The sequence below is a fragment of the Sebastes fasciatus genome, chromosome 7 (assembly GCF_043250625.1).
Source record: "Sebastes fasciatus isolate fSebFas1 chromosome 7, fSebFas1.pri, whole genome shotgun sequence".
Taxonomy (NCBI): domain Eukaryota; kingdom Metazoa; phylum Chordata; class Actinopteri; order Perciformes; family Sebastidae; genus Sebastes; species Sebastes fasciatus.
In genome coordinates, this window is record NC_133801.1 from 33052911 (window position 1) to 33068455 (window position 15545).

Genomic DNA, 15545 nt, shown 5'->3' on the forward strand with positions numbered 1-15545 from the left:
AATTATATTACTTTAATATTTCTACATATGATCTGATCTTTTAGGACAAAATGTGCTTGTTCCTGAGGGCATTATTAGCATAATATGAAAACCTTGTAAATGTTTTCGACTTCTAATGGTGACTATTTAGAATTGCAGAAATTGCAATATGGGTAAACATGTGTCCTCTGTAGCCTAATTGGAAGGCTATACTCTACCCCAAAAGTGCAATTTATCTTGAATGTGTATCTTATGTCAAAAATGAACTTTAATTTCTTTATCCACAAGCTCATGTTTTATTTTTACTCTAAGTCCTTTTAAAACTGTTAGTGTTAGTGTAGCAGCACGTGAGTGCAGGTGCAATGTAAAGTTATGATAAAATAATTAAAATATTAATTCACATCATCAAAGGCATCTTGCCTGAAGAATATCTTGAATTTGACAAACAGCAAGAAAACATCCCAGCAGGCATTTAGCATCATCACCTATTGGCTCACATTAGGTTAAACAAACAGTTGTAAAATCCTGGAGACCTTTAGGCTACCTGGGAAAACACAGCATCACGTGGTGTGCATACTTCAGATAACTCAGTAGGCAGTAGGAACAAGTGTTTACACGCAGTCTCCGTTATATTTAATCACAACAGGACGCAGGTTGATCGCAGAACAGTCATTACATATATTCCCAGGAATACAATAGTAGTGTCACGTCCTGTCGTTATGACATTGACAGTAAATGTTTCCTCCCACCCGCTTTCTTAATTTACTGTAACTTGACAACGCCTTCAGACGTCAGCTGCACCGAAACTTGGAGGACTCGTAGGTTTACTCACCTGGCTGGCTGTGAGAGGACGAGCAGAGACAGAAGAAACGAATAAAGGAATCTCCCACGAGCTGTCAGCTGTCTAACCATGTGAACTCTTGACCTGTTGTTGTTTTAGAGGAGTTGTTGGTATTTTGAACACATCTGAGACGTTTACGGCCCCGCGATCGCTGCGGTTTCATTATTAAAAAGTTATAGTAGGCACTTCCGGATTGGGACTTCAGCCAGGCTTACAAACAGAACTCCCATTTGGCCCTGGGAAACCAGCAAACCAGCATGGACATTGAGCTGCAGCCCATCGAGAGGAATGGGAACGATGAAGCAGCATATCCGTCTAATGATCGGGTGAGTTCATAATGCTATATATATATATACATGATAGATAGTGTATATATATATATCTCTCTCTATATAGATATAAATATGATAGATAGTATAAATGATAGATAGTAACATTAATGATAGTGATATCATATCATGATAACATATTAGTAAAAAGACACAAGTAAGTAATACAGAGTATAAAACATATATATACCAGATATAAAAATAACGGGAGATGAAGAAACTGTTAAAACTGAATATAGTGCAGGGTAATAACTGAGATACGAGACTAATAAAAATGTGAATATAGTGCCGAAAGTGAAAGTATGAAAGTAAGTGAAAGTATGCCGACTATATATATTTTTTAATATATATATATATATATATATATATATATATATATATATATATATATGTATATATATATGTATATATATGTATATATATATATATATATATACATGTATATATATATATATATATACATGTATATTTATATATACTTTTTTCTTAGGTAACTAACTGATGAAATGAATCTGTTATATGTAAAATATATCATCAAGCCACCATTGTAGCATTTCATAGTAATATTCCCCAATATGTTCCTGCTCCTAGGTGACAGCAGGTAATGGAGGTGGTGTGGCCTACAGGACCCCTGATGCAACAGAGAGAGATGGGTTGCTTTCTGTACGGGTGAGCTTCCATCAAATCTTGTGCTGCTTTGTTCAGGTTTACAGTCTGTTCAAGATATTACAATAACTCACATATTCTGTTTGGCATGGATTTTCCATTTTTGTGTAAAAGACAAAAAAGGGAGCTCTAGTTTCTGTGGCAACAACTCGATTTAGTCACTTATTTTCAGCACTCCTGGAAGTGAATAATTCAACACTGTCCCTAGATGACTTATTCCATTTATAGTAAGGGGAGGAACGTGACATATGTCTGCTGTGTTTTTGTCAGACTACTGGTTGTAATAGGGACACGGTGCCCTCCGGCCATGCAGCAGAAGCTCAAAGGAATCGGGGAAATACATACACTCCTCAAGAGGTATGGAGACTTTTAGTAACAAAAAAACAAAAAAAAATGTTAGAAATTTGTTGTTCCTGGGGTTTTTCACTTCGAATTAAGGAAGTGTATCTTTTCTGTTTTCATGTGATAACTCACTGAGTTATTTCACATCCATCCCTTGGACACCAAACATGTCAGTGCAGCTACAAATAACTGGATAGTGTTTTTATGCTCTGTTAATATTCTTTTTTAAATGATGTCTCATTAAGGTGATGCTCCACCTAATATCTATTTATAGTATCAAACAAGAACCCCCAGACTGTAGCACTATTGACAAAGCAATTTCATTATGCTTTTAGAGTAGCGCCGTGTGCAGGGTAAAGAGAGAGCTGAATGAGGTCATCTTCTGGAAAGTCAGACTATGGATGATCATCATCTTCATCTTCCTCCTCATCATTGCTGTGACTCTAATTTCGCTGGCCGTGTGCTCAGGTAAGGTTTCATGATGAGTATGTTCGATGATGCTACATTTATTAAAGAATACGTGCATAAACAGAGTAAAAAGTCAGGTACAGATTTAATTCAATTTGATCTGTAACAAGGCAATTTATCATACTTTAAAGCACAAGTGTTACAAGGTCATGGCCAGCTGAAGGTCAAAGTGTAAGTTGTCATGCAATGCTCATGCAAGAACATAACATCAACACTCGTGCAATGAGCCTGTAGACTATTTCAGAGGACAATGCAAAGCTAATGATAACATAATGTTACCGTTTCAATACAGCAGTTACTTTTTCAGTTTTGACCAATTTTCTCTTTGAACAGTGATCCATGAGGACGTGGATGAGAACTTTGACCGTTCGTTGTTTAAAGTTCCTCAATATTTCAATGGGAGCTTCCAACTGCCCAACCTGGTCTTCACAGAGGAACTTTCCACCCTCTCCTCCAATGAAAGCCAAGCACTTGCTGCTGAACTTCAAGAAAAGGTTTATACCAATTATCACCTGTATTTCAAATAATGATCTATGCTGTCAAAAATTGTATGAATTGCTTTCGTATACAGTGTTTTTTCCCCCTTATTTTGCTAATTCAACAGTTGTCTCCTAGCAACCACACCTATATAAACATCATGAATAGAGAACTGACAGGATGCATACTGTATAATGGCTTATTATATAATAACTGGGGAAAAGATGCAGGGGCATTGTGCACTGTAAGGCAGTGAATTAATGGTAACAGTAGAAGTGAATAGTTATGTTATTAAGGCAAGGTAAGGTAAATGTATATACAGTGTATAGCACATTTCATTAGGATACAAGTAACATCAATGGGCTTTACATTAAAAACATACATTAACAAGTAACGTACAGAAGAATATGATAAATAACATGTAAGACAATACAACAAAAAATATTTGGAAAAGATGTAACGGTGTATTAAGGTGTATTTGTGTCCAACGCCACTTTGCCTGCAAATTGCAAATTTGCCTCAGGGGGCTTTACAGCATACAGCAACAATGACAACTGCATATTATATAGATGTAAAATCCATCACTTCCAAGTGAAAAACACCTTCTAAACTGAGACAGTAATGCCACAAGCTTCACAAAACAAAACCTGTTCATGGCTGCTGTTGCTAAAAGCCCTCTAAAGGGAAAGTAGGTTAGTATCTGCCAAAAACATCTAACTCTCTGTTTGTTTCTGCATGTGTCAACCTGCCCCACCCAGCTCACAGACCTCTACAGACTCTCCCCTGCTCTTGGACGATACTTCTCCCAAGCGGAGATCTATGCTTTCAGGTAATCACACATTACACTTACACACAGTGTTTACACCTCGGCTACATGAACTGGATTTAGCCTTTTGTCATTTAAACATTTTGAAGGGGAAACTGTGTGAACTTCTGTTTTACTCTCCCCACAGGAATGGTTCAGTCATCGCTGACTACCAGCTGACATTTCTCATGCCAGAAGAGCAGCAGGATCAGCTGAGAAACATAACTGTGAGCAGGGAGATGGTGTACAACGTGTTGAGACAGTTTCTATATGACCAAGAGCAAGATGAGTCAGGGCCGATGTACATCGATCGAGTTTCCCTAAACATGGTTTTAAGACACTAGGAAAACAAGACCAGACAGGAAAACTGGTGTATCTTGCTTTCTGTGTCATTTAAGTGTGACACTCAGCAAACACTAAACCCCCTACAGTAAGGTAGTTGTTTGTGTCAGACTTCCGTGTGATTCTCCCATGAGTCTGTAGAAATATTGCATATGATGCATCTTTACCACAGCAACCTACATGACCACAGTCACACAAACCCATTATGGCTGTAGGTCATATGGATGATCTCATTGTGTGTTCTGTTTAATAGGCTTTTAAGATTATTCTTAATTCAAATCAATCAACAGTGCATGACCTCTCCAACCCGATAGCATGCGAAAGCGTGTAATAGACCTGCCTGTCCACCGGAGGATGGTGTCTCAGTGTCATGTTTTGCCTCGCTGAGGCATGAATATTACACGTGTGTATGAAAATGTAGTACCAGCTGGGAGCAACAAAACCACTGAGTTAGGTTAAAGCTTCAGTAGACAAACATTTTTTAGCATCATTGGGCGAAAATTCCATAATAACCTTTCAGTATATTGTAATTCAAGTGTTCTGAGAGAAAACTAGACTCCTGCACCTCAGCGTTCCTATTGGCTGTTCATTCAACGGAGGCAGCTGTCAATCACCTGCCAACTTCGGTCAAACTAGGGAGCGGATGAGAAAGTTCGACCCGGACGGTGGGCGGTGCTGTTTTCAGGCTTTAAAAAATCGAGCCCTTTGACCAATCACAGGTCATTTCAGAGAGAGAGCGTTCCTATTGGCTGTGCTCCGGCTGGGTATTTCCTCAAGGGATATCAACATGGCTACCGGGTCACAAACTTTCTCATTTTACAGCTAAACAGTGCACTGCAGGATGATTCTGAAAACATTTGAGGAGAGAAATAGGCATTAACGTGACAGAATATTGATTCATATTTGATCAGCGCTGCCCAGTTTGACCGTTTGGTCGGAGTTCACGAGTGATTGACAGCTGGCTCTCATAGACGGAAGCTGGACAGCAGACCTCAGATCAGCTCTGATTGGTTGTTTTCCTCTGGTCTGTGAAATCTTGCAGATGCCATTAGGATCACCGGAGGACACAGAAGCACATGATTTTTTTTCAGATTACCTGTCTCATGCACTACTGTCAGGATATAGTGACCGTTTTATAAAAATATATTTTTTTAATTATATTTGCTCCATTTCTACCCTCTGCAGCTTTAAGGAAAAAAGTCATGGTTGACGTTAAAAAAAGTACGTAAACTAAGTACAATACGTACGGAAAGAACATAACATTAATACGGAAAACACGTCACAAACGTCCCTGAAAACACGTCACTAATGTAGCTTACGAAACAAAACACCGGTCTCGAACAGTCTGGAAAGTCCTTTATTTGTTGGACCCATCCACCTCCAGTCCCGCCCGTCCGTCATAAGCAGTCTTTCTCACTTTTTATTCTACGTCACTATCTCTGAGCGTAGCATATTTACACGGATGCATTTACATTGCAGTCAGTACAGGCTACATGGTGTACAAATGACGCGCCTTAATCGAGAAAGGCGTTCTTATTACACACATTATCCTTGCGCATTACCGTGTCATTCACACGCCTTTTCGTGCGACCGGGCTGACGTCTCAGGTAAAATGGACATCTACCGTCAAACTGAGTTGTTTAACTCAAGAATGTCTGGCTTTGCTGAGTGTATGAAATACAATTTTCCACATTGTATTTGAGATTATATTGTGTATTACTGTGCCTTGGTTAACCAAGCTTAATTGTAAGAGCAACCTGGTATAAATTAATTCTATTCATTCCCTGACTATCACTGTGATTTCATAACCATTTGTACAAAACCTGGGACTGAATAAGTGTTTATATTTGCATATCTGTGCCATTATTTTCCGTCACCAGACATGATTTGCAAACCAAAACTGTGGAACGCTCTTTTAAAACATTTGCCTATGATGCGACAAACACTGTAGGAAAATAAGCTGTAGAGAACTGTACATGAAAATGAGTCTGCTGTTTTGATCATTTTGTAAGTGAAGGGTATGCCTTCCCACATGAAACTCTATTCTATACACAAAGAATTAACCTGCTGTATTTCTAATGTTGTTTTGTGGTTGAACAGTAGAGGGAGTGCATGTCAAACATGCAAGTAACTGTTCCCTTTGTTGTTGTTTTTTTTTTTTTTTGTCTCCAAGGCTTTCTCTGTCTCTGTTTGGAGCAAACACTTGATAATTTGCACTGATATTTTCCTGTCGAGTTGCGTTAGTAGCAGGTTGCTGCATTTAGTAGCACCGGTGGCACATCACATGTAACACAACTAGAGCCGTGTCAGTGTGTGAGATTGCAGTCTGTTTCCTGGCAGTGATCATGTCAACATGTCTGTCCTCTAATAAGATTACAGCTGTCATTAATGTTTGTGCCAAGTTATCTGGTCACAGACAGTCTTCGCATGCACCAGATGGTTATTAATTAGTCCTCCCTTCAGCTGGTTGCACTCCGTACAAGACTTCATGGAAAGAGATGAAGCTTGAGCCAATTAAGACACTAATTTCCATGTAATTTTTTTTTCACTTAATTTTTGTGGTAAGAACTCATCTGATTAAAGTTGATTGTAATGGATTGATTAAAATAATCATGTAAGATATGTATAAGGCCTGTAATTTCTCAAATAAAGAATATTTTTGCAGATACAGTATTTCAGTATTTGTTACTGCTGAAATTGTGCAGTTAATGTGAAGCTCATACGCACTGCACTCATTCGGTTACAGTATAACTTCAGAGTCAGTTGATCTACCTTTTTTTACAATGGACTCAATAATAAAAATACATAGATTGGGTGTGAACAAGTATTAAATTGGCAAAGAATTTACTTGAATATAAGTTCTGGGGTTTTATAGCAATTAGGGCTGTCAAAGTTAATGCGATAATAACACATTAACTTCAAATTTGTTTTAACACCACTAATTTATTTAAAGTATTAACACAACTTGCAATGTTTAGGTTGTAGTGGGTGAAGATACTGGTATCATATGAAACTAGAAAACCTAAGGAATCCATTGGAACCAACCATATCATACTTGTTGAGAAAGGTACTAAACGTACGTTAAATTTTGCCGAGGAAAAACTAGAATGGCCATTTTCAAAGAAGTCCCTTGACCTCTGACCTCCAGATATGTGAATGAAAATGGGTTCTATGGGTACCCACGAGTCTCCCCTTTACAGACATGCCCACTTTATGATAATCACATGCAGTTTGGGGGCAAGTCATAGTCAAGTCAGCCCACTGATACACTGACAGCTGTTGTTGCCTGTTGGGCTTGAGATTGCCATGTTATGATTTGAGCATATGTTTTTATGCTAAATGCAGTACCTGTGAGGGTTTCTGGACAATATTTGTCATTGTTTGGTGTTGTTAATTAATTTCAAACAATAAATATATACATACATTTGCAGTTCTCAAAGCATATTTGTCCACTCCCATGTTGATAAGAGTATTGAATATTTGACAAATCTCCCTTTAAGGTACATTTTGAACAGATACAAAATGTGTGATTAATTGTGATTAAATATTTTTATCGATTGACAGCCCTAATAGCAATACATTATCTTTGAGTTTGAGTTTATTTGCATTCATGCTCACAGATGAACTGAATAGAAGCAGAATTTAAAAATAGAAATCTATGCATGTCGTAAGAAATAAAAACTATACATTTATTCATACATACATACTCATACAAACACATTTACAAATACAAACATACCCTTACATACAACCATGTATACATATTAAAACCAAACTAACACACTAATAAGAAAACAAACAACAAACCCCACAACCTTCAGCTATCCATCTTTTGTTCCCTTCTGTTCTGTATGGTACAACCTGACTGCTGTAGGCAGCATGTTTGTTCTGCACTGGACTTGTGTGAGATTGTTTCTGCTCCTAAGAGACTGTTTGTTTTTTCTGTTCTTGTCTGTGGGAGTACAGATGGCGGTGCACATAAAAAAGGTTTAACCCCACACATAACCAGCTGAGCTTTATAAAGGACCTAATATTGGCTATTCTGAAAAGACACGATTAGAATCACTTGAAAATATGATTGTGTATGACATAAATTCTTAATAGTACTGTATTCAGAAGGAATTACTCAGCATGTTTTCCCCCAGGGCCACCTTTTCCTGAAGGGGAAATATATTTGCACGTGCAGTTCTCAAATGTCCCTGCTGCATGACAGTCACATGCTGGTCAAAAGATCAAGTTTAAACAGCAGTGCGATCTAAGAGATTTCGAAAGCTTATTACTGTACATAAAACCAAATCACACCACCTGCTCTTTGAAACCCTCAAATATTGCAAATGTTCTGATAAACGAGAACAAACCTGCACATTTCTATTTGGAGGGGGGGGGGGGGGAGTTCTGCATGTGTCCATCTCTGTTCTGTTAAAGTAAACACTTTTCTTTATCTGTTGGCGGCAGTGAGAGATCATATGTCATGACACAGTACAGCAGTATGGATCCTGGTTACCTTATAGATACTAGCTACCCACTGGTGGTCCATCTCCTCAATCCTATTTTGAGAATTGTTAATCGTCTCAAGCCAGATTTACTATAATAAGCCCCCTGACCTTCGATAGCCTGGTTGGCTTAAATACCACTACTCTCTATCCTTTATCGTACTCATGATCCTCTGAGGTTGGTCATGCAGAGCCACTAGGTCAGTCATGGGTCACCAGTGCTGGTTAAACATGTATTTATCCGTTCTGGATGTGTGTGCAAGGTTTTTATGCATTTCTATTGACTCAAACTCAACAGATCAAATCTACTCTTAAATGCTATAAAAATAAATAAAACTGATTTTCATCATAAGGCTCGAGTTGATGTCATTAGATTGATGATTATGTACTGTATCTTAAGAAATTCTTTAATAACCTTTATCCTGTTGTTAGAGTCAGTGACAAAGACAGTTGTTTAAGCATGATACCTTTTTTTGCTTGTCACTGAGAGATAAAGAGACAACGTATTAACCCCCGACTCCCTGCATGTTGATATCACACAGAAGATGTTTGACTTATTTTCACCCGGTTGTGAGATTTAAGGCCAGAAAGGGTTGAACATTTTTTAATTCTTTGCAAAAATGTTAGTCAAGGACAGTCAATTTTATTTATATAACATTTCATAACAGGTAAACTCAATGCTTTATATCAAAGTGCATATACAGGAACACATTATAGGCTATTATAATAAATAAAATACAAGAAGAATAACAAAGCTGACACCCACCTTGCAAAAGTCTTTGACAAACTACACAATCATCCCACAAACCACAGACAGACAGACAGACAGACACACACACACACACACACACACACACACACCAGCTCTGGATCTTATTAGGTAGTTAGAAAACCACCACCGGATGACCTGAGAGGTCTGACTGAACGCACAGTCCATCTGTCTCACAGTAGATAATAAGATATATCCAGGGTACAGTACATCTGACCTGGCTCTTGCTAACACTGTAACTAATTTGTTAACATACCAGGAAAACTAAAGGTTCCGTAAATGATTTGTAAGACCATCACATAAGTTATGCATGAGATCTAAAGATATTTTTATAAATTGGCATGTGTCTCTTAAATATGTATTTGTTAAAAAAAAATCTGAAAAAGTATAATAACTGTTTTGGAATTTTGATAGTTGTAGAGTATCAGCAAGTTCCCTCTTGGGCTACGACACAATGTTCAAGGAAAAATGGTCCAGCTTTTCAGGTAAAATGGGCCAGTATAAAAAGAGGGCATGCAACACAATAATATCAGCTGAAATCATTTGAATTTTAACAGTAGATTAACACTAAGTATTCTTTGGTGTGCCATAGTACCAAAACCATAAATACATTTCATGCAATTAAAAAGGCCCATTTTACCTGACTCCACACTATACTTTCACTGGACTTTCACTTCAGTGAAAAGTAAACACTTTTTGGTGTATTTTCCTTGTGTCCCAGACATATTGTTGAAATTATTGCAAACCAGCACAAACTGACAGTACAGTATGTGCAGTGTTATGTACTCTCCTGCAGCATCCCACAATGATGTTAGCCATAAGTGTCTGGCCTGAGCAGCAGCAGCAGCAGCTTTTTCACTCCTGACCTGTTATCAATATTAGAAATTAAGCAATTATAACATTATCGCTCCTGTATATTTTCATGTTGTTGTTTGATGCCTCCGAAACCCATAAGCACACAATTTAAAATTCTAAATAATTAGCTTTTGGAAAAAATGCACACGTATACACGTTTCTCCTTCTATTTAACAAACCCATACTGTGTATGACCATATTTATAATACATTTTAATAGCTTTTATGTAATATTTAATGTAAGAGGCTTAATGCTTAATGTGTGTCTGTTCTTGTTTGTAAAGAGGATGAGTTGGTTCCAAGAGGAATTCCCTTGGTTAATTCCCTGAGGTTCCCAGAGTTGTGTGACAACCTTAGAGAGTGGGCGTAGCTGTGTGGGCAAATTTAGATAATTTTTTTTTTTATCTGTATGCATTAAGACATGTGACTATGCAGCTGAGAATACACAATAATGGTAATAATAATAATAATGGTAGTTATGAAAACACCTCTCTAAAGGCCAGATCCATGGGGGAAGTCCTCAGTTAAACCCTGTATGTCTCTATTAGCTCCCCTCCCTCGAAGCCCACTTCAGTCTGCACAGTGTCCTGAGGTTCTAGGAAGACTTCTGCAGTTATCCTATTAAAGGGTTATGTGTCCTTTTGGCTGTGCCAAGATTTAAAGATTAAGGTGGTCGTTGCACGAGATATCAGCCAGACCTCAGTGCGGCCAGTGCTCTGTAGGCTACCAACACTGTCCACTCAACATCAACCTCACCACTGGCTCTCCGCAGGATTCTGGCCCAAATCACAACTCTGGAGGAATAATGGGTGCCAACAACGCCACCCTGGATGATATCATGGAGGAGGACATGCACCACTGGTACACCAAATTCATGAAGGAATCTCCTTCAGGACTCATAACGCTCTTTGAGCTCAAGACTATGCTTGAAATGAGCGGTATGACAGAGGAGGCCAGCAGCTATGTGGACCAAGTCTTCTTCACCTTTGACATGGATGGGGTAAGAAAACACCTGCAACTGAGTTCTTCTTCCCTGTTGAGGAAAAAAAGAATGGATTGTGCAATTGGCAAACTGACAAGACAGTTTGGTGAATTCCTGATGCACCTTTTTGAATACATCAATCAGTCCTAGTATTGTAGAACCAAACTTTGCAGTGGAAGATAAGCGGCTCCCTGCATTATTTCAAATGTATTTTTTGTGCAAAGAGTGTAACATTTGAGTGTTCAGAGATTGCAGATATCTCTGGATCAATTCAGGTTAACCTCTTCTCTACTCTGAGTCCTCACGTCTTTCACACAGCTTAGGATGAAAGCTTGTGAATGTGAACAACACAATTTACAGTATCTGTGAATATCTAGTGTCCTCAGAATTGCATTGCACCCATAGCCCTTGCATAGAATAATAAAACGCTAAATTATGCACCTTTTTATTTTGAAGATCTTAATTGAACTAATACCTTTTGGTGTTGCTCTGCAAGCAAATGGATTCAAAGTCTTTCCCCTAACTGTATCTTTTATGTGTCTTTTTGCAGGATGGCTATATAGACTTTGTGGAATACATCGCAGCAATAAGTTTATTACTGAAAGGAGAAATCAACCAGAAACTAAAGTGGTACTTCAAGCTCTTTGATCAAGATGGAAATGGGAAAATTGACAAGGAGGAACTTGAGACTATATTCAAGGTACAGTATAATTTCTTTGAATGTTCCAGTTTCATAGATCTAAGGAGCTGAGCAGCTCAAAGTTTCCTGAGTCCTAAAGCTCAGACGCTTCACTCACAAAGGGTAGAAATGGGCCATGAACTAGACGTGACAACTAATCCTGGAGGGCTTCTTATCCGAACGCAAGTCTAAATTTGGCCATGCCTATATAACCTAATTCAGTCACTAACGTACAATACAATGTACAGTAATCACCCTGCAGATTACATGACAACTTTTGACCTTATCACCTTTCTATTAATATCTATAGGTACTAATACTTTTCACCAGTCATGTCAAATCATGGCCTATACACTGTGGAATGCCATGCAGTTCAGGTTGCTAGTTTATGTCATGGTAGTAGTAGTTGTTTTAGTGTCGGTAAAAGGTGTAACAGATACAATATACATTTACTCATACTTTTTCTTTTTCTTTATATATTTAGTTTTACATACTCACTTATTAGGTCTCCCAGTTAGTTATTGCATTCAGCAGCTGTTTGAGAAAGGCCCAGTGTTTGCAAGTGTCCATTTAACTAACAATGAACTGTGTAAACTCTTCCGTCAGGCTATTCAAGATATCACCAGAAATTACGACGTGCCTCCAGAAGACATTGTAATTCTTATATATGAGAAGATTGATATCCACGGAGAAGGTAAGGGATATTTTATTTTTAATCCAGGAATAATGTAATAATAGAATAATTTATTAGCCCTGAAAATAACAACAGTGTCCGTGGTTAGAAATAATGTAACCATGTCCAGTGAAATATTGCATGAATATGAAGCATCGTGAAATTTCCTAATGTGTCATTTGTAATTTTAAGATAATAATCCCTGTTTTGACAAACCTGCTTGAAATGTGTTGATGCCGTTTTCATCTTTTCTTCTTCAGGTGAGCTGACACTAGAGGAGTTCATCAGTGGAGCCAGGGATCATCCCGACATCATGGATATGCTCACCAAGATGATGGATCTTACCAACGTCCTGGAAATCATTCTTAATGGTCAAAAGAAGAAAGCTATCAACTGAATCGGTGATCAACAAACTGGATTGTGTGGAGAACTGGGATCATTTTTGGAGGATTTTAAGAATGCAGCAGTGTTGAGGAAAGAGTGAATGTGCTTGATTGGTGAAGAGCCAAGTCCCGTCTCAAACTGCACAGATTGAACTGACTGAGAAGTCCCACGCAGATATGATCTCTCTGTGTGTCGACCGAGGGAGGCAGAGAACTGGTCGTCTTCCCTCTGCTTGTGCTCTCACATTTCTTCAACGGTGACCCTTCAGTTTTGTTAAGTATTAAAAACAGGAGATGTGTTTGGAGAGTCTCAATGAAGGGAGGCCCAACTGCATTCAGCATGATTCAAGTAGATGGTGCAAATTAAGATGCAAATCAAGGTGACGAAATCACTTTGATTTACTTTATTAAGAGCTGAGCTGGAAATATTATGGAACTCTTGGTTTACAGAACTGTCAGGCAAAAGAAGACAACTGACAAACTCTTTGGGAATTTCTTACAAAACTTCATTACAGAAAGCACTTCCTGTTGCCATCTATGACATAATTACAGCATTTGGGCGTTAAAATTGTAACACTATAGGTTAAAATCTAAATCAAAATGTTGTTCTTTGTATTGTGTTGTTGCTCATGTAAGATCGGCATGTAAACTACACTGTTGCTTTTATACAAACTGGATGGTAATTGAATACCCATGTAGTGACTGAATGTAAAAACATTTGACATAATGCTTTACTATATTTTGCAATAATTAAGGTTACATTGTTGCCTTAAAAATCAATACAATGTTTTTGTTAAAAACCTTTTTTTTTTATAAATAATCTTCACACTGGCAGTTTACTAAATCATTCTTCCATCATCAGATTAAGATGCAGGAGTAAAAGTAATACAACATGTTCTTAATGTGTATTACATTGCACAAACTGGACTATTTTTCCTTGCATGGGTGCCTTAACATTGTCTATGTTTAGTACATGATTATGCATAGTACTGTATACAGTAGCAAATAGTGGAGGCTGTGTTAAACAATTATAGTGTAAAGCGTCTTTGAGTCCTTGAAAAGCGCTATACTGTGTAAGTTGAATTTATTATTATTATTATTAATTAGGAGTGAGAAACGTTATAAGTTATGTAAAAGAGTACATAAAACCATAAAATCACATATACAGTACGTATGCATATATGCACATATGTAGAGGCATTATTATTTGTGGGTCAATCAATAACTAATAAAGGCAGTCTAGACACCTGAGCACTGAACGAGCTCAAGGACGTCATCTTGTGAGCACAAGAGCTCAAGTGATCCAACCTGGTGTTCTATTATATATATGTGTAGGACACAGATACAGGAATGGGAGATAAACTCTCATATTTCAAGGACCTTCTTCATTGAGGTTTTATTGCTGGGTTGTTCCCTTTTATTACTATATCAATTTATGGTCCAAAGAGAGGGACAGCATGCTTCAAGAAACTCTGTTCTGATAAGCAGACCTGATTGTTGAAAGGATACAAGTTTTGTAATTATTGTCTATAGAGTCTATTAAATCCATCAGCTCAAATATTATCTGAATTCTATTTTAATATAAAAACTTATTTTAAATGTAAAGTGGAAGCCAATGCATACATGGTGTCCAAAATAACCAGACTGTTTCAAAATGCAAACTTACTCTTTGTTACTGCATGTAAATATATTTCAAATCCTACCTGATGCCAAGAGCAGCTATCATATTCTAAACAATAATCTTTGTCCTTTTTATGTGACGCAAACTGGTATTTTGTGTTCAGGGTGGTGCTTGGCTCCTCTTCTGAATTAGTCTGCCAAGGGACAGACTGTCTGCAGAGCTTTCATTTCCATTTGTGCAGAAAATACCAGAGCTCTTCTCACACATGAAAGAACCTTATTATCTGCCATCATTTCATTTTGAGGGCAACCAGACCTAGAAACAAATGTTTGCACCCAGGCCCACCTGGACCGTTCCTTTATTTTTATGATTATGAAAGACCATAATAAAGCTTCATCTTCTGGCTGATCATGCAAGTTCTCTTTGCCTTTGCAGTATTATAGAATGTGCAAACAGACAACAGAAGAAACAGGAGTTCAAGCCAAGATAACCTGCAAATGTAAACACAGCTAGCCTTGGTTTAACACTAAGGTTCTTTTTGATGGTCAAAATCCCTCAGCTCATTTTAGAACATAAATGAATACAAAACCATATTATCCCTTTATACTGAGGCCATTCAAACATAATGGTCTGCATGGTTAATGATTGCCAGAGGTACATTTTGGTGTACACTGGTCAGACATTGTTATGACCTTTGAGAAATTGCAGGTTGTGCAAATCAAATAAAGATAAGACTTTGACTCCACATAGCACCCAAAGCGTTCCTAAATGTATCGGGTGATGCAATTACGCAACTGTACTGATCAACCCACCTGTGCTCATCATATAAATTCTCCGGTGTC

The 15545-nt window shown here is 37.8% G+C and overlaps 2 protein-coding genes across 3 annotated transcripts; both read left to right on the plus strand.

Annotated features, from left to right (window-relative positions):
- Nucleotides 1-554: 554 nt before the first annotated feature.
- Nucleotides 555-7672, plus strand: c15h3orf52 (chromosome 15 C3orf52 homolog). 2 transcript variants are annotated; one of them, XM_074640396.1, is made up of 7 exons: nucleotides 560-1146; nucleotides 1741-1818; nucleotides 2086-2172; nucleotides 2493-2625; nucleotides 2959-3119; nucleotides 3861-3931; nucleotides 4056-7672. In XM_074640396.1, exons 1-7 carry the CDS (start codon nucleotides 1078-1080, stop codon nucleotides 4249-4251), a joined length of 795 nt encoding a protein of 264 aa, XP_074496497.1. In that variant the 5' UTR covers nucleotides 560-1077; the 3' UTR covers nucleotides 4252-7672. The 2 variants fall into 2 exon arrangements, with proteins under 2 accessions (XP_074496498.1, XP_074496497.1); XM_074640397.1 differs by lacking the exon at nucleotides 2086-2172 and having other exon boundaries at nucleotides 555-1146.
- A 2863-nt stretch (nucleotides 7673-10535) lies between these two features.
- Nucleotides 10536-13784, plus strand: guca1c (guanylate cyclase activator 1C). Its single transcript, XM_074640691.1, has 4 exons — nucleotides 10536-11365; nucleotides 11898-12047; nucleotides 12633-12720; nucleotides 12960-13784. The coding sequence occupies exons 1-4, from the start codon at nucleotides 11171-11173 to the stop codon at nucleotides 13094-13096; spliced, it is 570 nt and encodes a 189-aa protein (XP_074496792.1). The 5' UTR covers nucleotides 10536-11170; the 3' UTR covers nucleotides 13097-13784.
- Nucleotides 13785-15545: the final 1761 nt, after the last annotated feature.

Bases quoted from the DNA above. Each gene is read 5' to 3' on its own strand.
- c15h3orf52 (XM_074640396.1), top strand. From the start codon at position 1,078: ATGGACATTGAGCTGCAGCCCATCGAGAGGAATGGGAACGATGAAGCA. The intron at 1,147-1,740 runs GTGAGTTCATAA...TCCTGCTCCTAG, and splicing joins CATATCCGTCTAATGATCGG to GTGACAGCAGGTAATGGAGG. The intron at 2,173-2,492 runs GTATGGAGACTT...TTATGCTTTTAG, and splicing joins ATACATACACTCCTCAAGAG to AGTAGCGCCGTGTGCAGGGT.
- guca1c (XM_074640691.1), top strand. From the start codon at position 11,171: ATGGGTGCCAACAACGCCACCCTGGATGATATCATGGAGGAGGACATG. The intron at 11,366-11,897 runs GTAAGAAAACAC...GTCTTTTTGCAG, and splicing joins TCACCTTTGACATGGATGGG to GATGGCTATATAGACTTTGT. The intron at 12,721-12,959 runs GTAAGGGATATT...TTTCTTCTTCAG, and splicing joins GATTGATATCCACGGAGAAG to GTGAGCTGACACTAGAGGAG.